A 24,777-nucleotide genomic window follows, 5' to 3' on the forward strand; every position below is an offset into this window, starting at 1 on the left:
GGAGGGGATAGGTATGAAAAATGGAGCAAGAATGCCAGGCAACGAAGGGCTGTTGGCATACAAGATAGATCTCTGGGTCTAATATTAGCCAAATACCTAATCAAACAACATTCATGTGTCTGAAGTGAAACGTTGAGGATCAGCGCTAAGAATGGGCAAGGATTTCAAATATTTGGTGAAGAACACATGTCCTGTGGCACTTTTTCGTTGTGCCGATTTGATTACATTTCTTGGTAAAATGTGAAGTGTTTCGCACGAGTATGTGCGCAAAATTACTCAATATTTCAGTCAGCTATTTGAAAATTCGGATTGGCCTTCCTAGCCATTCACCGCAGTCATTTCCCTTAACAGGATATTCAACGGTCGCCATACAAAAACTGTCAATTTCCGCTCTCTTTGCCCACATCACTCCTTCTCGCTTTATACGAGTATAAATGCAATTTTTGCGATTCGCCTGCCATGCAAAAACAATTACGCGCTTAAATGGCATACAATTTCTAAATAAATATATTGGGTTTGGCTGCGTGAGCCGAGTGCAAGCGAGATGGGGTGGACACAAGGACTGGAGCGACTAGCCGTTGTCCTTTGCGAAAACGGGGAGTGTGTCCATGTGTCCATGTCTCCATGTCCCTTAGTCCCAGCCCTCGGGAATGCGGATAAATCGAGTTAAAGTCGCTACAAAATCGATTGGCAACAAAAATGCTGGAAATGGGGGGCCAACGGGGTTTCAGTGCTGTAAAACTAATTTTGTGCATCATAAAGTTTTATGACAAATATTACGCCACTTTTTCGGCAGTCTGCGGGAATGTCAAGAGCAGATCGTAACTGAGAATGGAAAAAATGCTGTTTAAGCGGATTCCTTGCCATTCTCATCGCTCGTTTTCCGTTCCATATTTTAATAACCAGGCCAAGTGAAGCAGGGCAGCCTGCTCCTGCTCCTCGAATTAAACGAAATGGAACAAAAATACAATTCGCAGAATGAGAAAAATTAATTTTCCTCGCACTTCGGGGCAAGGAATAAGACGAAAAAAGGGAAGGAAATTCGAAAATGCGGCAGGCAGCCGCCTGTCACCGGATGACGTCACTGCATGTACAGTGAGGCCTGTGTGCAACAGATGAAAGTGTGCACCCATGCACCCATGCACCCATGCTCGTTTTAATTGGAGCCACAATTTGCGGGCAGTGAATGGGATCGTTCCTTTTATTTCGAAACGCAAACTCAGGCAACTAAGTAAATATTTAAATACCTAAGAGCGTTAATCCCACTTCATCCAATTCAATGTGATGTGGGTTTGTGACTCCCAATCAATGAACGCATCAAAGTCAGAACGGTGACGGGGATATGAATAGTGCATTCGCCAGGTGACAACTGATTATGTGGAGGGCCAATTTCCGGCTTACACGCAAAGAAAAAGCGGCCAGCTTTCCGCTTGAATTGCCAAAGATGCGAACCTTGTCGCTTTTCGTTTGTCCACCTGGCAACCTAGTTGCATAGACGCTGGGCGTTGGGCGTTTTCTGTCACGACAACAGCCGCTCCCTGAGTGTCCTGTGCTCAGTGTCCTGGCTGAATGTCGTTTTCAGGGACTCCTAGGACGTCCTGCTTGAATAGCAAAAATAATTGCGAATACATGAGAGTGTCACATTTCACTTGAACAACATAATATTTTTATCTTGCCTCTCCCTCGCTCCCCGTCGTTTTTTATGCTTCCCTAGCTGTAACTGGCAAAGCCAAGGTTATTCTCGACCCGATGGAAAGGATGTAACAGACTAAGGAAAGCGCTTGCAACCATTCAAATCACTTCTTTAAGCACTTTATATTGACTTTTTTCAAGAAATCGATTTTGTGTCTTTTTTTGTGAAATCAGAACTTTTTTTATCATAACTTTCCAAATAATAGTTCAAATATGGAATGTCGTACCTCACTGAGCTCGTATTCAAATTCCCAATCGAACTGTGTTCAAAAATTGAAATTCAATTTTTTTGGCATTTTTGGGCAAATTTGATGATGTTAAAAAATAAAAAAAAAGTGAAAATTGACCCAAAAATTAATTTCCCTAAATCCTTAAAAAAATTAAACAGATCGTTAGCACTGGTAAATAGCTGCTCAAAACAGTTATTCTTTCATCTATATGACAATTTTTACCGAAGTTATGAAAAAAATTCCTCTTGTAAGTATCAGATTTTTGGCAAAACCTGTTTTTCCGAATTTCGCTCATCAAATAATCACTTTTTTGCCACAATTTTAAAAATAATTGCCTAAATATGGAAAGTCATATCTAGTTGAGCTCGTAATCAAATTCCCAATCAAACTGTGTATAAAAATGGAAATTTTAAAAATTTAAAAATTTTTGACCAAAAATGAATTTCACAAAATCCGTTAGAAAATGATAGGGATGGTTAGTATTGGTAATTGAGAAAAAAAAACGATAATTCTATGAGCTTTCTGACCATTTTTAGCCAAGTTCTACAGAATAAACGAATCGGAAATTATATTGCTGGTCGAGATTACAACAATCGAAACAGTCGAACAATCGGTAGTACTTTCCTGCTCCTATCATTCACATAGGCATTGAAATTTCAATACAGGGTAACTTATGGTCGAGTCCTTCGTCCTGCTCTGCCAGTTTTCACATACATTGTATTATCTGTTTGCCACGTACGGCAGTTGTGCGTTGTGTGTGCTAGTGTGATTGTGAGTGTGCGTAATGAGGAAAAAGTTTGCGAATTACGACGGAAACGCCAGCCGCCTCGACATTGTCGCCATTTGGAACGGAAAGGCGAAGCGGAATCGGATTCCGAATCCTATGAGCCTCGAAAAGGCGTGGTCCTGTGGTCCGGTTCACATTTTTGCACTGCGAAAAACTGATTTTTTCCAATTGAATGGAAATTACGAGACTCGGTATGAACAAACCAGTACCAAAAAGAATTTCTAATATATTTATCATTTTATGTATTTATGAGCACAACATGATTACTTTTTATGCACTAGCAATTGTTGCTTTACAATTAATCAGTTTTGATTAATTTCTCAGCTATTCCCGGTTAATTGGCCACAGAGGCATAAATAATTGTTCGACCCGAAGGCCTTTCGCAAATGCTTTGGCGGCATACCTGCATAATAAATCAGTCGTTTTTTTTTTTTTTTATTTGCATATCTGAAAACTTTAATTAGAGTCGACGATTTGGAAACTCATTCGTTCTTCCCCTTTAATATCCTGCATTTTCAATGGAAATGTGAGGCATTGGCAAACTTTTTGTCGTGTAGTGTGCTTTTGTTTTCGCTGCGACCTTGCAATTCATGTTCGCTAATTAATTTGTAATTATGTATGTTAATGTGTGTATAAGTGGCACTATCGCCGTCTCTATCGCCTTTCCCGCCCTCTCGCTTTCTCTCTTTCCCGCTCCACATTCTTCGACCAGTGGCGGCCACAAACAATGTTCTTAATTTAATGAAAGATTTCGATTATAAATGTCATTACATTTGCAGCCAGCCCATTAAGTGGGTGGTATTGTGCAAGGGGGGGGGGGGGTTTAGGTTCTCGATTCCGGGTAGTTCCCCATGTCAATTTAGCCTGCAAAACGATGCTTTTTCTCGTTACTCGTTTCTTCATGTGTGTTTTCCGCTTGAAAAATTGGCTCCGTCCCCATTCGCCCGTTAATTACATCGATACATCGTATCGCCTCCTTGCGGCGAATCTCCAGATGACAAAAAGTATTTACAAACGAGCAATCTCATGGCATGTTGGCCGTACAAACAGCGCCATTTGGGAAGTTAACAGTTCGCCTTAGTTCCCCAGTTCCCAAGTTCCCTCGGAAGGGCAAACACAGGCTGCCCGAGAAAGTCTGGAGAATCGGTATAGTGGAACACATTCTTGGCACATCGAGCAAAAAGGATAATGGGCGGGAGCGGGGTCCCCGGAACATGTCCTCTGCATTATTAATGAGGCTCAGGGCGAGGCGTGCGACAAATTTAATTAAACTGCCACAGAAGATGTCCGCCAAATGATGATGTGCGAGACTCAGCTAAGACTCGCATACAGTTGCAGGATCAGATTTAACCAGAAAATGAAAGGGCGGGGGAAACTCATTTCGACGCAAAAATGCAAATTGAAAGAAAGGAACAGAACGAACCTTCGGTTCGGTTCGGTGGTAAACTGATCTTTGGGGAATGTTTCTTGAAATTAATAAGAGGCTTAATCCTGTTTGAATGGGGAGTCTTGTGAACTTATTCCTCGTAATGTAAAGTTGAATGCATTCAAGAGCAAAGAGGTTTGAAGGATGTTTAATAAAAAAAGTGTATCTTAGGTTTAAAAATGCAGTGTGTCAACATTGTGTAGCTCGTTATTTGTGCCCTTAATAATTTATGTCTGTTCGGGGTAAATTCAAGTAACTTATTGAATGAAGCAGGGCAATAAAAGTTTTATGATTGACGTACTCTTCTCCAGTTGAATTCCGAATACCTGGTCTCTGCAATGGGTTAAGTCTGAGGCAGTTAACCGCCTTTAATGACTGGCATTCTGGGGCAGGAGAATCCCGGGTCGGGATGAACGCGGTTCGGGTTCGTTGGCTGGCTTATGGCGAAGTGCCATAAATTTTCCTGCATTCAATTCAATTGGTGTTCTTATGTGTTTTCCTGTGTTTTAACGACCAATCGATAAGAAAAACTTTGCGAGTGCCTTGTTTTCCGAAGGGATTTCTCTTTGTTTCGCTTTGCGCCGAAATCTGTCTTTAAAATGGCTCGATTATAGCTTTCGTTTAGCTGATTTATGAAAAAATGCAATCAAGGACCTGGCTGTTCGGTAAAAATATGTTTGATTATATTTTCGAGTGGCTGATTGTTATTTATGACAGTGGGTGGATGGGGCGAGTCTGACCTTGTCTACTGTTTATTCACCCTGAAGGGGAAACAGTTCATTAAATAAACATAACCTCTCATAATGATGGCAGCACGCTTACACGAGCACGCACACATCCAAAGCACATATATGCGTGCGTGTGTGTGTGTGTGTGTGTGTGTGTGCCTTCGCACCTCCCCATTACATTACATTTTGCCGCTTTTCCGCTCACTTCGAGAAAATCCCACCGACTTGGCCAGCCATTCGTCATTCAAATACGAGCTAACCAAATCAAATTGTGTTTGGAAAACTCTGTTTAGGCAATTAAGGAATCTGTGAATGCTTTCCATGCCATCAACGAGCTTAAACAAAAAACGAAGCGAGCTGATCTGCGGAAGATATACAATCAATTATGAGATTAAATAATTTGCATAGGAGGTGTAATATATTCCGGCAAGGACTTCCGGCAATGAAAACAATAAAGGCGTCAGCACAGCACAAGAATGGGATTCGTCATTTTTTTCTCTGCACCACAAAAAATCCCTTTCAGAGATCGTAAAGCCAACAGGACGAGGCCGGGAGGCGGAGGGCGTGGTATGTGGGGCTTCTTAGGGGCGGTAAATGCGCATGGGAGGGGCGGCGGTGGTTGTGTGTGCGGTGTACGAAGCTGTGCCAATTTATGAGTGAGCGCTGCCTAAAAGCATGCAACACTTCTTTACACTTGGTGCTCTAGCGTGTGTTAGAGTTGTGTGCGTTGGCTGCCTTTGTGTGCGTCAGTGGCGTGTGTGTGCGTGTGTGCGCAAGTGTGTATGAATCAATTTGGCGCTCTGCTTTTGTTTTCATTTCTTTTATAATTAATTGCATTGCTTACGCTTGCCTGGGTCTCAGCTGCTGGTTGCCGTTCCGCTCTCCATCCTCCATGCCCTATCGACAATCCCCCATCCTCCATCCTTCGCCCTTGCCAACCTATTCACCTTTCAGCAGCTTGTGCCCCCAAAATCACCGGGGGGCCAGAAAGCCGCCCATGGGCAATGAGAGAACGGATGGTGGATGTGGAAACGAGAGGTGCTTTGGGAGTCGAGCTGCTTGCGATTATTGGATCAAATTGTGCAGAGGCTTGTTTACATACGTCCAAGTCCACCCACCGCATCAGTGCTGGGTACTTTTTCACTTTTTGCGAGTGCTTTGGGTTATACTGTTATTGAATTACCGTCTCCAAGCACGAAAAAATACTGACACCCTTTTCGCGCGTCCTTTTAAAGTTTCAATATTTTTAGAATTGCGAATCTTCTACGAAATATCAAATACCAAATTCTGGGCCAAAGGACCGCAAAAAGGTCGCATTAATTCGTCTTTCTCTATTTCAAATTGCGTTCGCAGACTCTCTGTTTGAATAGCTCAAATCAAACTGCTGAAAACTTGTGAATAATTGATGTATTGTTTTTTGTTTGGAGAGAATGCAATTAATCAAGGTGTAAATTGTTAGTTTACCTGCGGGAATAGTGTGTCAGCAACAATCTGTAAATCCACCTTGCCAACAATAATAAATAATTTCCATTAGTCCATTTCACAAGAAGCCATTCTCTTGTCCAAATTCTTGTTTGCCCCAAAACAATGCCCGAATTTTGGTGCTAAAACTGTTAGACAAATTACTCCAGTGATTATGATGACGCTGCTCTGACCTGAGCAGCCAACATTCCTGGCCGATTCGCTTCCGTTGAGGTTATCAATTAGTCCATTCCTGTGGCTCAACCATCGTTTGTGCAACAGTTGGATTGTCTTCGTGTCTGTGGATTTGGGCGTGCAAGTGCACTGCGAAAGTGCGGTGCGAATTGTGATTTAGAAAAAATCGCACTTATTTCTAACTAATCCATTTGGGCGGAACAGGAACTAAAGCTGAAGAGCGTTGATTGAATTGATTTGCTGGCAAATCCCTGGGGCGGTGTATTTTCTTCAAGTGTGTGTTTGTTTGCCTCTCCGTGTGGGTAAATAGTTTGGAGGCTTTTGCGTGCGGTTTCTGCAACGGCTGGCAGCATTGATTAAATGTCGTTTAAATGTGCAAGCAAATCAGGAGGGTGCAAACAGGGGGCGGGGATCAGTGTGCCGGACGGAGGCGGACGGGCCCCGTATGTGGCCAGGGCTTGCAGGAGGCATAACAGAAGGCTTCCAGGATGAGAACCCCCATGGAATGTTATTGTATGTGCGTCGTGCACATGTGGGCTTCGCCCTCCGTAGAATGGCACAGGGCGAATGAATGTAAGCTCGACGGATTGAACTCGATGCGATTGATGGAACTACGCACACAAATACCGAATTCATTGAGTGCTATACGGCGGGGGAATGCGTGCAGAAGGACGTGTGGTGGCCGTGGTTCAGTTCACATGTGCCAGTGGTAGATAGATAGAAATCGACACACAGCGGGTGGTAATGCTTAAAGCAACTTGCTGCACCGAAGTACTCAAAAGCCCTTCGCCCACTCGCCCATTTGGCCATACAATGGCATCGAATGAAATCGAAGCGAGCGAAATTAAATGTGTTCGTCCGAAACGAAGCAAGTTGAAGCAAGTCTTGTTCAAAACGGGAAATAAGTTCACTTCTAAGGAAGTCAGAGATTCAACAAGCGTGCCGCTTGTCAACAAATCATTTGACCCATAATTTATGTTTCACCAGCCCATTCATTGCAAACGAATTGAGCTCAGTGAGCGAACCCCATAAACATGTCCAAATCACACACGGTTAACAATGATTAGAGTAGAAATTGCGCTAATTAAAAATATAACAAATCACCCCATCAGCCGCTAAATCCACTTTGCCACCTGACAATTATGCGATGGAGGAGCCCCTTCATCCATTTATTTATTTGACTTGACTTGACTTGACTTTTGTTGTGCTCGGTGGCTTTTTAGACGCCGTGGGTGAGAGACATTTTCAGCCACTTGCTGAATGCTGATGGTGGTCAGCAGTCAGTAGGGTTGCCACCTGCTAGCGAGCAGGGAGACACACTCGCACGTGTGGGTGGGCACCCTCAGGATCGCAAATTTAATTAAAGTTGGGAAAACACTATTGACTCGAACGGTAAATTATGCAGCAGTCTACCCAGAACAAAGCAGCAGATGAACAACTGGAATGCCAGTGGGTGGAAATCGAAAACGGTGGGTGGGGCGGCAAAGGAGCAAGTCGATACGGTTGTGCAGACAAATCGAGAAGAGAAGCGGATAGACAATCGCATAGATGGAGATAGATTGCCAAGCGTACTGCTTTCACACGGGAAAAATCTCGATTCCATTGAATAGTTTGGAATGGAAGTAAGTAATGGAAGTATCTTCTGATAATGAGAAGTGTTTACCAACTCGAATCTAATTTATTAAGATTTTAAAACATCGTTACGGCTGGCCAAGTGCATCAGTCTATTGCCTAATATGCGTTTAAACAGATTCCATTAGATCTGTGTCCTGTCAATAATCACATTTCTTCCGGTGCAACCCCCTACAACTGAAAAGCAGAAGAAAAGAAAAAACGGTGTGTGCAATTCGGCAATGAAAAGGGGTAACCAAAGAGGCTTTAGATATGCTTGCACATACGTTGGTTCAACTCCACTCCAGATGTGCATTCAAAACAAGCTGGTTATATGGGTATAGGTGGAAAAGTGGGGAAAACCGGAAGACGGGGCACCCGAGGAGTGATGGGGGAAAAAGGTAGAGGCACGAGTTTCCACAAAATCGAAATCGAAATTGACGAAAAACGCCGTTCAAAATGCCAAATGAATCTCAGCTTGTGGCATGTGTGTTTTCGCCAAGCAACTGCAATCTCTTGGTGTGGTTTATTTGGAGTAGAAACAAGTGAAACGGGTTTCGAAGCGCGTCCTAAAGAGGTTCAACGAGAATGCCATGAAAAGAGCAGGAGCATGAGCAAAGGAAGCCATCCAAGAGCGAATCATTAAATACGCTTGCAGATCACTGCGATCGCTAAGAGTGGAACAAATTCGAATTACTTAAGAACGCTACAATGGACACAGCCAAACATACCAGCAATATTTATACCAATTGTGGCATGCATGTACACGATGGAAGGGTGATGAGTTTCGGAAAGGGTATGTTTAGCAAGACGAGTTGGTACCTCGATTGCAAAGTTTTACGGCGGAATGAACATCGGACCAGCGGTGTGCATGGGGTGGCAGACACTTCAATTCCACTACCTCACTTCGATACCCGATACCCGGGCTTCCGGCGTTCCCCCTTGATTTTACCCTCCCGCCTGCCCCACTCAAATCGCGTGAAATTGCATCGAGAGTTGATTTCGCAGCGAGTGCCACTGCTTCTTTTTGCCTTTATTGCATTCGCGTTCGGTTGGCCTGATAAAAATGAATGACTGCATCAATGACAGTCGCAGGATGCGGCACCAGGGGATTCGGGTATGCAAGGTGGCGAGGACGCGAGGACGCGAGGACGCAAGGATGCACGGATGCATGGATGCAGGATGCAGGACATGAAATCAATGCAGTCGTGGTGGAAATCGAGGCGGGCAGGCGACCCGACATGCGACACTTGCTCATTTGCAGCGTTTAGGACTAAAGTGGCAGGAAGCAGAGCTTCTCCGCTGCGGGAGTGTGTGCACACACAGAGAAATACGCTCCATCCGAAATTTATGGCCTCAGCTTACAGATATATATTGGTTGTGCCACAGAAACGTACGGGAATTTAAATGATTTTAAATGTCTACAGCTCACATGTTAGCCTTACCAAACCACCAAACCATTGACGTTGTGTGATTTATTTTGAGTCTCGCAATAAAAACCATATAGGATTTCATCATACTATCTAGCGGGCTATTTGGTAATATGTATTAATAGGCGACACTTTTTTTTCAGTGTGCGTGGCGAAATGAAGTCAACAAGTTGAGCTCACGACAACTCTGACCGTTCTCTCACACACACATAGGGAAACACGTTCGCATATCATATCTGTGTGTGTGTGTGTGCGCAAATCAGATACTTACAAAATCACATTATGCTAATGTCGTGTAATTTTGTGTGCACAAGGAGCGGCATTAGGGATCCAAAGGGGGCTTTCGGAGGGAGTTCTCGGTGGGTTCTCGGTGGGTAGGACCCATTTGAGAACGTATGCCAAGTGGTGGGTGGTTGGGTGGTTTTGGGCGCTGCTGCGGTTCTGCATAGAATCGTCTGTAATTACACGCATAAACCAGTCAAATGCTCGGGAGCTTAAAATTATTTGAAGAACTGCATCGGCAGGGGAAATCGATGGGAAATGTGGACATAATGTAGGGGGAGCACACTCATCAGATTGGAGAAGTGCATAAATAACGTCAGCATTTGCCAACAATTCATGAACTAATGGCAAAGCACACAAAACATTACTCATCAATATCAGCAATCAACGGACAGAAAGCCAATTTGCAAACTACTGACACATTATTGTAATTTTAAGAACACAAGTTTCTTTAAATGGAAAAATGAGTATCCTTATCTTGGTAGACAAAGGTGAATGGCTTTTTATCTGGGAAATGCCAATAAAGTTGGGAGAATATAACATTGTTCGCAGTCCAAGACCATTGAGATATCGTAGGTTTTTAAAATTGGTCTCAAGGAAATGAAGTGGCAAAAGCAATTTGTAAATTGGTGACACATCGAATGGGATCAACGCCCAATATTTTGTGAATTACATATATATTTATATATCCAAGCTTTCCCTCACCTGGACTCTAATCTAAGGGCAATCCATCTGCTGTAAGCTGAGATCATACCTTTAAGTGTACACCTCTGAGATTGTGATGAATCGAATGACAAGCTGTCGCACTTATCGCTTATCGATAGCTATAATTCAAAAAAATCAACGAGATAGTAAAGCATTCTGTGACGGAGATAAATGTCAAATGTCAAAGTTGAAGGCTGGTCGTCGACCCCTTGTCACGAGCACTTCGTTCCGCCTTCCATAAGGACCCGCGGGGAATGTCGACCCCAACCAATGAGCTAGCATATGTGTTCGGCTGCGTTCGCTACGCACATTCATGAAAATCTCATCGCATATAATCAGTGCCACATTCAGCGCAAATCTCCAGGTACCACGCCCACTTCGCGGGCTTATTCCCACCCGCTAAGGCGGCAAACGCATTACATATGCCAATTTATTCATTATATTCATATTGTGCTGTCTCTCTCGTCCTTTCCCTCGTTTAGTCTTTTTCTTGATCCCGCTTCCTTTCAAACTTTATCCATTTGTTTTAATACTCTTTTCGAAGAGAGTATTTTGATCTGAGTATTCTTTGAATCAGGAAATTAAATCCTTATATAACGTATAACGTATTTTCATGGCATTTTACAAGCCCACGTGACGTATACGTTATTTTATGTACAAAAAATTAAGTATACGACATGTATGTCGTAATGACTACAACTGCTGTATGTTTGTGTAATTCCTTTATTTATAATTTAATACAAGAGCTGCCATTTATTATTAATATTTAGGGTATTCAAAAGTCAATCTTTTGGGGAAGTTCCTACTCTGCACTGCCACCGTTTCCATGTTCTTAATCTGTCTGCCTCGTTTTCTTGACTTGCGTGTCTTTCGGTGTGTGTCCTCCGTGTGTATGAGTGAGTGAGTGCTAGTGTCGCATTTTGTGTTTGTTTATTTGTTTATTTGCTTGTTTGCTGTGCGTGGCTTGTCTCGGCGGTTTTAACTCCTCGGGAGGCTTGGCGCTTGGCAGGGGCCCAACATAAGCAGCTGTCAATTTTGATGGGCCACTCACTCGTTTTCCCCATTTACCATCTGTGGGATGCCTGCAGCCGCCCGGGCCATTTACGTCAGCGTTTTCAATTAAGAATGTTTTGCGTGCAGCGAAGGAAATTAGCATTTATTGTTGTCGAGCGCGACATCCTCCTCCACTCGCGAGCTTCCCTTTTCGCTGGTCATTCGCGAACTCGATTATTTCTGCACCTCCAAGTATGGCTGCAGCTTGACACCGGTTTATGACGCAAAAGCCGACGTGCAAACTACCCTGCACTACAAATATTCCGGGTAGTTTGCTCCCGATAAAGAAGAAGACTTGGCTGCAAGGACGAGGTTGATTCTGTGGCTCATCGAGTACTTAATTTAATGCTGAAATATGTTCATTAAAGCCGGCCCAAACGATCTGAATTCTGATTCTTCACCCTACCTACCCTATTTGCGACTCTGGCAATGAAGTGAGCATAGGAAACGGCTGACGGCAGTCGGAAATGGCATTTTGCGCTGCGAACTGTTGCCACCAGCCGCTGCAGCTTCGGCAGCAATTGCACTTTCATTACGCATTACTCCCTTGCTCACTAGGTATTGCCCCAAAAAGGACTCAATCCCCTTTTGCAAACCAAGTCCTGCGGGTTAAAGAAGGGCACAAGACGCGACTAGAATCAATGCAAGGCGCACTTTGAATCACAAATGATTTCGGGTGATTCCGGACCCGCAATGCCATATAAATACCGATGCCATGGCCATAGCCCTAGCCACAGCCATGACCACGCCTACAGCCACGCCCCCGCCCTAGCAGTGGCAATTTGCTAATTTCGAATGCACTTCGAAATGTTTGCCCAATTTGGTTGGCCAACATTTTAAAACATGACTTGACAATCATGCCGCGGGCGATGGCGAGAAAGGGGAACTGAAGGGGGGGGTCTGCCCTGTAGCTCCATGGAGCTTAGAGTGGATTTGGGGCCGGCGGGCTGGTAACTGGCAACTTGTTAGGGGGCGTGGCAGGGACTTGTGACGTGACTGTGACTGCGCAGAAAGTTTTATTCATCAAGCTGATAGCGTCGAGCGTTGTTTAACAACAGTCAGGGGAGCAGGGCAGAAGGATTGAGGATAGACCGGCACGCAAGAGGATGAACCGACAACAATTCTTGGGCTAAGAGTTATGCACTGAGAAAGATACAACTGAGTTGGTAACGAAAACAGTTTATGATAAACCTTTTAAGCAGAGCCCACCAAAGTATCGAAGTCAGTTAAAATGCATTTAAAATCTCCAGACATGTGCATCTACAAACACATGCTTGATTTCTTCGAGTGTGTTTTATCGCACAGATACAGTTTAATGGGGCCTCCGATGGGAGTGAGTAGTCCGGTAAATACCTGCTGGTCAAGAGCGACAGAGACAGCGCTTTGCGAGCAGATAGAGAGGACAAAAGAGGATAGAGGACGATAGAGAAGGTTGGGGATAATTTACGCTTTAAAGTTTTGCATTTCTATGATATTGTTGGAAATATAATTTTAATTAAATTCGAGAGTTTGCTCTCAGTCACCTTGACTGTCCATAGTGAGACCCCCTGGACTCGCCCGCCCCTCAACAACACCGACAACACTTTTTCAAGTAGTTTAGGGTGGTGAGCAGCGTGTTGCAGGTTGCAGGTTGTAGCTGCACACTGCACACTGCTCACTGCTCATTGTACCCTGCAACTCATCTTCAACTTTAATTAAATGTATTGTTTTTCTATCCACCGTATGTGTGTGTGTGTGTGTGTGTGTGTGTGTGCATTCTTTTCACACGCTTCATTTGCCGCCACTCCACTCCGCCCCGTCCATTCTTCCGCCTTCGGAGATCGCCGTAAAAGTTTGCTCCACTTTTGCGTTTGGAGCCACATGCTTGACGCACACTTCTCAGACCGCACAGTTTGTCGAGCGGTGGCGGCGGCAGGGGGTTCCGGGTTGGCTGCATTGCAGCGTTCAAGCAAAAAGTACCTCCCTCTAACTAATGAAAAGAACGAATGGCAGCTCTTGTCAATATCTTGTGTATCAGAAACCGATGCAGGTAGGCGATCCTAGTTAGTTGTCGGGTGCTGTACATCGAACACTTTTGTGCGTTTAAGAGTCATGCGTCATGCATCGCGATGAGTTTTACGGTAGTCAAGGTGCAATTGCGCGATGCTCTCCACTTTTGCTAACTAAGACATAACATGGGAAATGGTGAACGAAAAAGGGCGGTCTTCGTTCAAAATGGGCGTGGCAGGCAGAAATAGGCTGTGTGCTGTTTGGCAAAAGTTTGCCAGCTGCGCCAAGTTCTAATGAGCAAATTCTTTTGGGCAACAAAAGTTGAGTTGAGTTCAGTTGAGTTTGGCTGCAGATGAGAATGAAATAGAGAGAGAGAGAGAGGCTTGGAGAATGCGAGGAGAAGGTGCGAAGAATTCCCTGGCAATCCTACATATTGCCAACCATTTTTTTCTCTTCTGCAAGCTCTATTCTCTTTTATTCTGGCAATTTGTAAAGTGATTCAAATGCTACGCATTTTATCTATCTCGTTTTATGAAGGAAAATATAATTTTGTGGAATATGTTCGAAAGCAAAAACTTGTTTGCTTTTTGCCGTGTATCTACAAAGGCACAAAGCTTGATTTTTTTCTTAACCGATTTAATTGCATTTCTTTGGTTTCTTTCTGTCATAATTTCCTTTCGAGCCGCTTTCTTCTCTTCATTCCAACTGTCATCTTCATTTTATCCTCTGTTTCATATCTCTGGGTCATTTCCTTAAGTTTTAATCTATTCGTACAAAGAGTACGAAGTGTACGAACCACACCATAGCATTTCTTTAGCTTTCTTTTCCGGTTAATTTCCCATCATCTTATTGCCATTGCTTTCTTTTGCACTCTTTCTGCCGAGGGGAGTACTTTCTCATTTTTTTGGCATCCCTTCATACATAAATTCCATCTGTAATCTGTCCTATCTATTCCATTTATCTCAATTTATTACCCGCCTTCGCTCGCTTTCTTCTTGGCATTTTTACCCTTTCGCCGCTTTCCTCTTCGATGGTTTTTAATCTGCTCCTTCATCACTGATAGTTTCGTTCATTCCATTTTAATTCGTTTCTCATATAAAATGTCTTACTTTAAATCCCACCCCCAGTTAGCCCGACTCCTGATCCCGCCATTCCCGTCACCCGTGCAGCTGATTTTCCCAACCTCCTATCCTCGCTTTTCATTGTATCTGGATGAACTTCTTTACGGTTGCTTCTTCAACTTTCCTGCGCTTATCTCTATCTCAAGCCAACGCTGCCCCCACCATTCCATCTGGCCTGGCCCCATTTGCGGTGGCGAGCCGCCTCCTTCGCCAGTGGTGCCACCACCTGGATCGCATCACACCACTCGAATTCCACCCACATTCCACCCACGCACCGCCCCCTCGTTGGCCTTTCATTCGCTTTCATTTCAGCTTGTCTAGCAGCAATCCACTTGAAGGATGCCACAATCTTTCGTCTGCTCCTGCGGATTCTGGGGCTGATGATACGTTTTCATCCTTGTACGCATCTCTGTGTTGTCCTTGGTTCTCCTCGAGGTCCTTGTCTTCTGCTTCTTGGTCCTGATCAGGAGCAACATCAGCAGCAGGTCGCTGCGAAAAAATGTTTGCATTTCTATTATCATCGAGTCTTTATCCTTTATCAGCCAAATATTAATATCAGTGAAATATAATCCCGTTTAATTCGAAACAACGATTTACAGAAATGGACATACGGGGAATTCCACCAATACCTTTGGGTCATTGGCAACTATTTATTATTATTATTAATTGAAGAGCCTAATATTGTTGGTGATTTTAAGTTTTTTTTTTTTTCAAACGCCCATTTATTTTGACAATGTACAAGACATTTTTATCTGTAACTGAGTGCACTAGATATTCAACTGCACTTATACAAATTTAAATTTGCGTAAATTTGCAAATGGGGTTTGCCTAAAACTTATGTAATAGATTTCAGCGATTCCTCAAATCGAATTCAGTGCCAGTTGCAACTTATTGCTCGAGAAGATTCGACAATATCATTAAAACGTTGCACACAGCTCAAGTAAAAGGCCAAAGGAGGCATTAAGGGGTTAAGAGGCTGCGCGTTGGTGGTTGGGGGCTGCAGTGCCAAAGAAAAAACCAATATCAAATATTTAAGCACTTCAAACTGCTCGTTTGCACTTCCCAAAACAACTACGCAAAATCAAGGCGACGACGATGGAGCCAAAGTTGAAGATGCGGATGAGTTTTAGATGGAAGACGATGACAGGAGCAAGATGAGGGATTTTAGGACTTGCAGCAAGTGAAATGCCAGTGCGCTTACCTTTAATGCATATTCTTAGGCTAAATGGGGCGATTCTTGCTTTTCAGCTGACTAATTTGAAACGCAGAGTAGGTTTTTTTTTTTTGACCTCGCAAGGGATATATATACCTACAGCCCATGGCTGTAGGTAGATATGTATCTTAAATTAATCAATGTTATCTGTGGAAAATGGGACAGTGGCTTTAGCAAATAGCACAAGACAGTTAATTCTAGGATGTAGACAGCACTTCGAGTGTGAGCGGCAAAAGGATGAGAAGGAACCAAGATATGGCTCCGCACACGCATATCACGCGAAGGACGAATGAGCCTGTTTCTGGCTGCTGCTCAAACTTATCCTTTGGTGGTTGCCAAGCAGTTGACTCTGTTGCTGGCATTATCAAAAATTTAAAGTTCGCCATTATATTACATTTCCTTAAGTTGCAAATTAAAACCCCTCAAGTGCAGTTGGACTCTGAAGACTATGTATAGCTACACTGCAAGAATCGCTTGGTCAGTTTCTCTGGATTTATATCAATTCGTATTACCTGATCAATAGTAGCGGTGTTTGCAATTGTGATTACGTTAGACTGGACAAAACGTGGTTTTCGTTGATCAATGATCCCAAAATGATGTTGAAACTTCGGCTACCTCTTCGGGAATATCCAGGAATTCTCGCATAGATTGGTCCCATAGTTGGCAAAAAGCAAGCAATTCGCGAATCAGCATAGCTTAGTTGTTTTTTTGAAGCTTCCCAAATGTAAACTAAAGTGTGACCAAAGATTAGGGAAGAAAAGACACACAAAAATAGCTAAGGGTTAAACAGAGTTGTCACCTATTCATGAAATGTTCAAAATTAAAAAAAAAAGATGATGTGTAAGCATTTAAAAGCACGCATTATTTTTATTATTTTCCTCTGTGTTCTGGGACACAGACCCCAGCATGGTTTGTTTAACAGGAACGGGACTCAGAAGTCAGGACTCAGTCGGCTTGAGTTGCAGTCTCAGATGGAGCCAAAGAATTCGAGTCCTGCTCGTTGAAGTGACCCACTTTCTGGTCTTTGGCTAAGGCAAAACGTCGCCAGTAGAAAGGACGGATGAAGCCCCCAAAGAAATCAAATGGAAGAGTTGCGCTACACAAAGCCAAAGGCATCAGCAGGAGATGAACCGACGACCAGATGAAATAAAGGCCAGCAGACGAGGGCCAAACACGACGGGCAACCGAAGGACCTCGGCTTTTCTGCCACTCATCGTCAGGATAACGCGAGTGTGCAGCAGAAAGGAGCAATGAGTGAAAGCTTCGCTGCAAGGACTGCGTGGTGAGTTCTTATGGCAAGAAAAGGATGCGAAGCTTCAAGCCAGGCCTAAAGCGGTGCCATTACAGTGCCATTTCAAGTTCAGTGGGTCCTTGAGGATATGGAACTAACATTAATATTTCCCAAATGGAGAGTATAATAACCGATATGATTTTAACAAATTAAAAACCCAGCCGAACAGTTTCTTTTTAAAATCAAGTCCTTCATATTACAATACACTTTAAGTTAGTCATCTTAGTTATCGTTTTTTGCTAGTCGACTTTCGGTGCCACAACAGTTTCTGAAGATATTTCAGTCATTCTCAGACACTTTGTAATTCCCTTACGTTTTCGATATTTTAAGCTGCGTCTGCCTGACTTCTCCACTTGGTTTTGGTTTGGATTTGGACTCCAGCGGGGGATGATCCGAGTTGTCTTTGCCTTGCCTTGTCCCCTAACCCTTAAATGGTCGCCCACTGGCACACGGACATGACAATTGTAAGCCACGGTGTGCGTGTTTGTGTCTTGTGTGGTTGTGAGTGTGTGTTTGAGCGATTGGGGGGGGGGGGGTCTGTGTGTGTGTGGGGTGTTCGTTTAAATGTGGCTTTGTGTGCGTGCCAGCGAGTGAGTCTGTGTGGCGCGTGTTTGTGTTTCTAAGTTCGTTTGCTGCTGCTTCTGTTTCTTTGCACTTAGAAAAAGGGAAAATTCCTTTACTTCTGGAAGAGAAATACCTTCCATTATGAGCACAAAAGTTTTTAAAGGTTAACATTTTTCATAAGTTCCTCAGCGCAGGCAAATAAGCGTCTCTTTGAAACACAAAATGGCAACGGAGCTCCCTTTGACTTCCTATAAGTGACCAGCACTTCGAGGCTCATTGCAATCATAGATTGTATCAATTCCATATTCGATCGCATCACATCTAGGACATCACTGCCCACTGATGATGCCCCAAGTTGACTGCCTAAGGCTAGAATATTCCGGGCGGAACCGCTTTGAAAAACTCTTTAGTTAGTTTGGCAATTTTCTGGCAATTTTGAGAACATTTTTGCTGAGCGTACTCCTACTACTCCTACTCAGCGTTAAAGTTTTTGCGGTAATGGCGCTTTGGGACGTCGACGGTTGGCCTGATGGACTATCACGGGGACGGTTGGAAAGGGGGGGTTCTCCTTCTCCAGAAGGAGAAACAGCAGCCCATTAGGCAAGTGCGTATTACTTATGTAGCCTGTTAACTTGCCTCTCGATTGTTTGCCCCCTCCCGCAAAGACTAGAAATGTACGCGTTTTTCCTTTCGCCGGCTTTCTCTGGCGCCCCTCGTTATCCCCCGCTCGTGGAATAATTTTAATTGAAATTACGAAAAGGAGAAATTTCGCGCCGCCCCAAAAACCAGCAGGCATATCTATGAATTTCTGTATGTACGCATGCCGGACTAGTCTGCTCGGGGATTGCGGGCGTTGGCTATAGACTCTCCGCCTGAATTATCATTTTAAATCATTTTGTGTGCGACCACAAAAGTATGCAAATAAAATGCCGCAATACATTTGCGGGCCATTTACAGGGTACCACAAAATGGTAGTGACCAGCATATAAGCCACCAAAATTCGCTCATGGCGCCGACTGCATATTTGTTTTGGCGACAGAAGGAGCCGGAATGCCGTTGCTTTAAAACACTCGTGAAATTCGAGAATCCCTTTGGGTTTTGTTCCTCTTTGGACCTCTTTTTCGGCAGCAAAAAAAATGACAGAATTATTATTTCCTGTTTTGGTTTAATTAAAACATTAAAGAATATACTCACTCGTATATCTAGCATGTTTATTTTTGAAGCTATTCTCCAGTCTCTCCTCTTCGTGAGGTCCTTTTTTCAAGAATGCCGTCGAGTTCCGTCGAGTGTCCGCAAGTCCATCTGTCCGTCCGCTTGTCCGTCCGTTTGTCTGCGCTGCTCCATCTTGCGCTTTGTTTTTATACGGCCGCTTTGTTTTGCTCCTTTTATGAAAATTATTTCGTGCATTCTGGCCTATAAAGCGAGTGGGGCCGTAAAAAGCGGCACTCGGAATGAAAATCGCTTGGCAGCTAGACCAAGGATCCTTCGTGGGGCTTTGGGAGGACGCAAAATGAACAACTCGAAACTGAATAGAAAAAATGTATCACAAAATGGAAAGATAAAAATAAAATTAGTTTTAATAAAGTCAAAAAGCCACAGGAAGCGTACTGCTGGGAGAGATGACACAATGGAAGTTAAATTTGAAAAGCAAATGAAACAGTGTGTGCAGAGCAGCGGAATCGAATTAAATGTGGGCGATGAAAAACACATACATACACACACACAGAAATTAAAGCAGAAAGACTAGGAAAAATGGGCAGGCGGCCTCTGAGATAATTTCTTAAACAAAACCAGAGTGGTCAAAAATAAGAATAAGACTAACTAGCTAGGCACACACCGCCGCGCACATCAAGTCCGTGGAGTGCTCCACAAATAAGAAGGGGGCCAGCCATTCCGTTAAGCGTTCTTGTTTCGTTCCGCCGCTGAGCTCTCTGTTCTAAGGCTCCCTGCTCCCCAGCCCAACGCAAGAACTCGCGCCCTGCACTCGAAGAATCTCGGCAGATATCATAACTTATTCTGGATTATTGGTCCTTCGATCGAAATGCCACTGGGACTAAGAATAAGAATGAAGTGCCAAACAGAAACTGATGTACTAATCACAAACCAAAACCCAATACTCCCGTAGGCAACTACTCACTGGTCGCTGGACCAGTTAAAGTGTTTTCTCAAAGTGTATGAAATATTTACCATTTTTTGGCTTTTCCCGTTTTGGTTCCTGTTTACAAAGCTTGTTTACATGCGTATGTGCGTATGCTTTGTTACTCCCCATATATGTGTGCTGGCAATTTTCTAAGACAGCACCATCATCGTCACCATTTGACAAGGCCAGAGGAGTGCGGAGCGCGGATCTGCATCATGGAGATGGAGTCAGGCGGAAGAGTTGAGTTATACTAATAAGACACAACTGCCACAAGCAGCTCGAAAAGTAAGGGAACACCAAGGGAAATCCGCCGTCCAGGAAAAAAGACAGTCCACATCATCGCCCGCCCAGTCGAGTGTTGAAAGCCGAGTGCACGCGGCGAAATCTGTAAAACGAACCAATTTATAAAACATCCGACCTGAAATGGATTCAAAATGATTAGAATATTTCCACAAATAAGGTCCGTTAAGTTAATTGTTTCTGCTAATTTCAACACGAAATTGTTCTGCAGTGCGGCAATCGAGTGCTTGCCTTGCTGAGCACTTTGAAAAATGACTCGAAACGGAGGGCAGAGCCCTAGTTCGTTAGCATCCATATTTTCGCTCAGTGCAGCGCTGAATGGGTGCTTGGCATTTATGGTGTGACTGCTCTGGAAAAAGCTTTGTGCAACAATGGACCAAGTCCGCAAACTGGGGGCGAGGATCGAAAGGAGTTGCCGCAGTCCTGGCCACTTTGACTGCAGCACAAGCTGCTCCAGCGATTGTTGGCGGACTTAACGCAGTTCGCTTTATGGCACGCCAGTTGACTGCCGGAGTCAGGTTTCTGCCTTATCCGCTGTCGCAGCTACACGGAGAGAAATAGCGAATGCAGATGAAAACTCCTTTGAGCCGCAGGACATGTGAAAAAGATTTCATTTGATTCTCTTTGATTCGAACATCACTGCGCCCTCTGGGGCCTTTTCTCTTCTAACAACAACTGATGCCCACAGTTCGAAAAACAATATTTTGTTTTAAAATATTTATACATATACATGCCACTGCAATTATTTCCCAGTGCTATAGTTAATGCAAGTGCCGTGGCCCAAGACGCCGAGGCGATAGCGATGGCGATGGAGAATCGGATTGGATTGGATCTGAAATGCAATGCTTAAGCTGAAACGGCTCCCGGCGTGCACTTCGCTCCTCGCTCAGTCCTCGCCGTCAGATGCAGTTAAGTATACAATTATTAATAGCTGCACTGCTCTGGCCTGCACCCATTTACCTCTCAAAAATGAATGTAAGGCGATTTGACCCTTAAACCCGATCTAGAGCACTGGCGCTCAAGAAGAAAGTTTCTGTGAGAATACACAAGCCGATTCGAAAGCTACAGAGACTGGCAGATTGTTATCCCTGAACGGTTTTGTTTCTAATTGTCTTGGAAATATTTCAACTAAAACCGCAGATGGAGAACATCATTTAAAACTGGCTAGGGATGTCACCAATTATTAATCCTAGGGCCTGTGAGAATTAGATACCAGCCATAGACTACCCCACTATTCCAGTAGTTTTCTTCTTTGTGTTATCTGGTAGCACTACTGGACAGTCATCCGAAAAAGCAAAAAAAAAAAAAAGGGTACTTTGAAAAAGTAAAACTTTGGATAATCATTCAGCTGATTTTGGTCAAAGGTAAAAGAAAAAAATACAATGTTTAGAAACGATATCCCGGCACCGACGAGTCCGAGGAGCAGGATCTGGGTGAGAAACCTACCGCCTTGCACCCGCCAGGAGCTGGTTATGCTCTGCTTGCCCTTTGGCAAAATCCTTGGCTCGCTGATCGTTGATAACGAAGGGTTCATCCAGTTTGCTAGGGAGAGCGAGGCCACGAGCGCCATAGACGCGCTCGACCAAATTGTCTTCAAATCGAAGGTTCTCCAGGTCTCGAACGCCACCTTTCCTCCAATCGAAGGCGGTCAGGTGTTAGTTTGGTATGATGAGGATGGAGTATACTTCGAGGATGAATTTTAGGATGACGATGACGATGAAGGCCACCCTGGCCAGGCAGGAATTGTGCACAAGCAAGAGGAAGAGAAATACGAACGGCAAAAACACGAATTAAAAGATGAATAGTGTGGTGTATCGACAAGCAAAGCAAAGAAGAATCTCTGCAAAAAAAAAACACTTCGACTCTCTACAAGAAGAAAACATCAACAGTCTACAAGAAGAAGATCGCACCAAATTCCTGGAAGAACGACTCACCAACATAACTCAATTCCTATACTTATACACGTCTGAAATATGATCTGAAATAAACTGAATGAATTTCCTGGTCAAAATATTCGGAGAAGTTTTCCTTCGGATGTTGGCAACAAGGGCAATTAAGCATAACCCCGTTTTGTACAGTCAGTTCTTCCTCCATTATTTTGGTTTACCTACTATATGGGTGGCAACCAAGGCACTGCTTTGGTTATGGGATCATTGAAGTTCATTTAGAAGATAGTTTCGGCAAATTCATATAATAATAGAAATTCAAATAATAATAATTCTTAAAAAAAAAAAATTGCTAACGGGCGATGGTTACCCCTTCTGTGCTCCGCGGACCAGATGCTATCTTCCCTGATCTATGGCGAGGATTGGATTGGACTGGACTGGACTGGCATTACCCGCCGGCGACTTTCTGTTATATTTGGCTTTCAACTTTTGGGCCAACTCGCATTATACGCTTAATAACGGTCACATAATTATGGAGATTTTAACGTGGCCCACAGCACAATTGCATTGTCAGAAGAGGGAATGCCGAAAAATGGGGAAAGCCGCTCCGAGCAAAATGATGATTATATATTTTGACGTAGTCTTAAGTGAAACTGGGAAGCCCCTGGCCCGTATAACTTAAGTCCGCTCCAAAGCGATTGCTACGTGCTCTGTGCAATGGATATTTCTGTTTTGCTCGCTGCGTTATTTCGCATTACTTTATTTCGCGCTCAATGAAAGCTTAGCTGCACGGAGCAAAAAGGTGTGATACCTTATGGTGACCAAAAATCCTACAAGCCAGGGGTCATTCTGGGACCGCAATGGACAGAGCTGTTTGATGGCGAGATGCTTTCAAATATTCCATAAATTAGGCTAGACAAATAAAATAAAAAAAATATATATTAATACACTCTCATTTTTATGAGTGCACGCACATACACAGTATGTGTGCGTTTCGCTTGGCTATTAAATTTCCAGTTCAATGATTAACGAAATTTATGTTTCGGCTTACGTATAACTAGGCGTCCCCGAGTGTGTGCTTGTGTGTGTGAGCGTGTGTGTGTGTGTGGAAGTGTGGGAGTGTGTAGGTGTAAGTGAGTGCGTGACGCCTCGAAGGTGCCGCTAACGATGCCCCAAGCGGAATGCCGAGTTTATGGGTTAGCAGCAACTGCGACTTGCCACTCCTCAATTAAATTGCTCGAAGCTGACTTATCCCGAAACCATATCCTGCTGCAAATATATACATATGTATGTGCATATGCGATGATGTATGGCGAGGATGTGCTTAAATGTTAAATTGATTTTGACTTTTAGATTCAGTGCTCGATTTGTGGCGTGCTTACTACCTGCGGATTAAATTAAATGTTTAATTATCTGTCATTGGGAAAGGTGATTGTAGCAAACTGCAACTTCATGCATCGTTAATTTGTCAGCGATGCGGCGTGGGCAATTCCCGTAGTTCTCGCCGCATAAACGATAAATGGGCGGTGCGTGCCGTGCCGCGGAGGAAGAGCAAAGGGAATGGAATGGAATGGAATGGAAAGGATGGCACTGGATGGGTCGACATCAGGCGGAGGAGCTGGCTGGAGCTGCCTCGAAGAATGCGGCTAGAAATGCGTCGCGACGTGTTGGTGGCTCATTAAATATGGATGTCTTGTACGGAGCAGCTGCCTGGCGAGGTCCTGAGCCCGGGCCATTCAATTAAGGCTCATTTTGTTGCCTCTCTAATCTGTTTGAAATATTGACCATGCGCAAAATGGTGTCAGCCAGGCCCAAACTGAAACTAAAAAGAAAAGCTTACGCCGGAGGAGTTCAAGTGAAGTTTTGAGTGGGTGCAGCGGCAAAGCAAATATGTTCAGGCATGCAAAATAATGAAGTTGAAGCGTAATTAAATTTCAGCTTGTGCTGTGCTCGGCCAAAACGGGTTCAAGATCCCCCTGTAACTGGTTCACACATTTAAGGCCAACATCCTGGGGCACTTCTGCTAAAGGGCTTCAAACAGGACCAACGTTAGATGGAATATTCATGGATGTATTTAGTTTTCATGCATAATATAGTTGTGAAGTCTTCTTCTGTGCAAGGGAATTTACAAATAGTCGCACCGCTTAAAGCTATTTGCACTTATCTAATGCTCGAAAATAAACCCATTTCGGTTTGCAATCACATTAGTTTAATTTGACGATTTCACGCTTAATCAATTAAATTAAACGTTTTCAATTTTTATTTGCTTGCTCGCATTAAACCAAGATGTATTTGCAACGTAGTTCGATTTATTGTGGACCTCCGTTTGTGCGCAAAATTGGTGAGAACTGAACACTAACCATGGCTTTATATACATAGCTTTCATAACATTAATATGCATTATTGATGAGATCATAAATGCATTTTCACACAATTCACATTGGTGAAGGGGAAAGTGTATCAATTGTTACTGCTAAATCATAAATAAGATTTGTTGTGCCACAATGGATCAACAATATTATATATATTGAAATTTGTTGCAAATCTGCACTTTATTGATTTATTTGGCATCATTCTTACCGCATTATAAGCTCGTAGTTTGACTTTGTAGAAATGAATTTTAAGGAAATTTGCTTATTTTTATTTTGGATTTTCAATCAAAACCCAACATTT

The 24,777-nt window shown here is 43.5% G+C and overlaps 1 protein-coding gene across 1 annotated transcript; it reads left to right on the plus strand.

Annotated features, from left to right (window-relative positions):
• Positions 1–21,536: 21,536 nt before the first annotated feature.
• On the plus strand, positions 21,537–22,203 carry CG18823 (uncharacterized protein). Its single transcript, NM_145103.2, has one exon. It carries the CDS (start codon positions 21,601–21,603, stop codon positions 21,919–21,921), a length of 321 nt encoding a protein of 106 aa, NP_659571.1. The 5' UTR covers positions 21,537–21,600; the 3' UTR covers positions 21,922–22,203.
• The last annotated feature ends 2,574 nt before the right edge of the window (positions 22,204–24,777 follow it).

The sequence above is a fragment of the Drosophila melanogaster genome, chromosome X (assembly GCF_000001215.4).
Source record: "Drosophila melanogaster chromosome X".
Lineage (NCBI taxonomy): Eukaryota > Metazoa > Arthropoda > Insecta > Diptera > Drosophilidae > Drosophila > Drosophila melanogaster.

What these genes read in the sequence shown, in the direction of transcription:
- CG18823 (NM_145103.2), top strand. Translation starts at nt 21,601, where the DNA reads ATGTTTAGAAACGATATCCCGGCACCGACGAGTCCGAGGAGCAGGATC.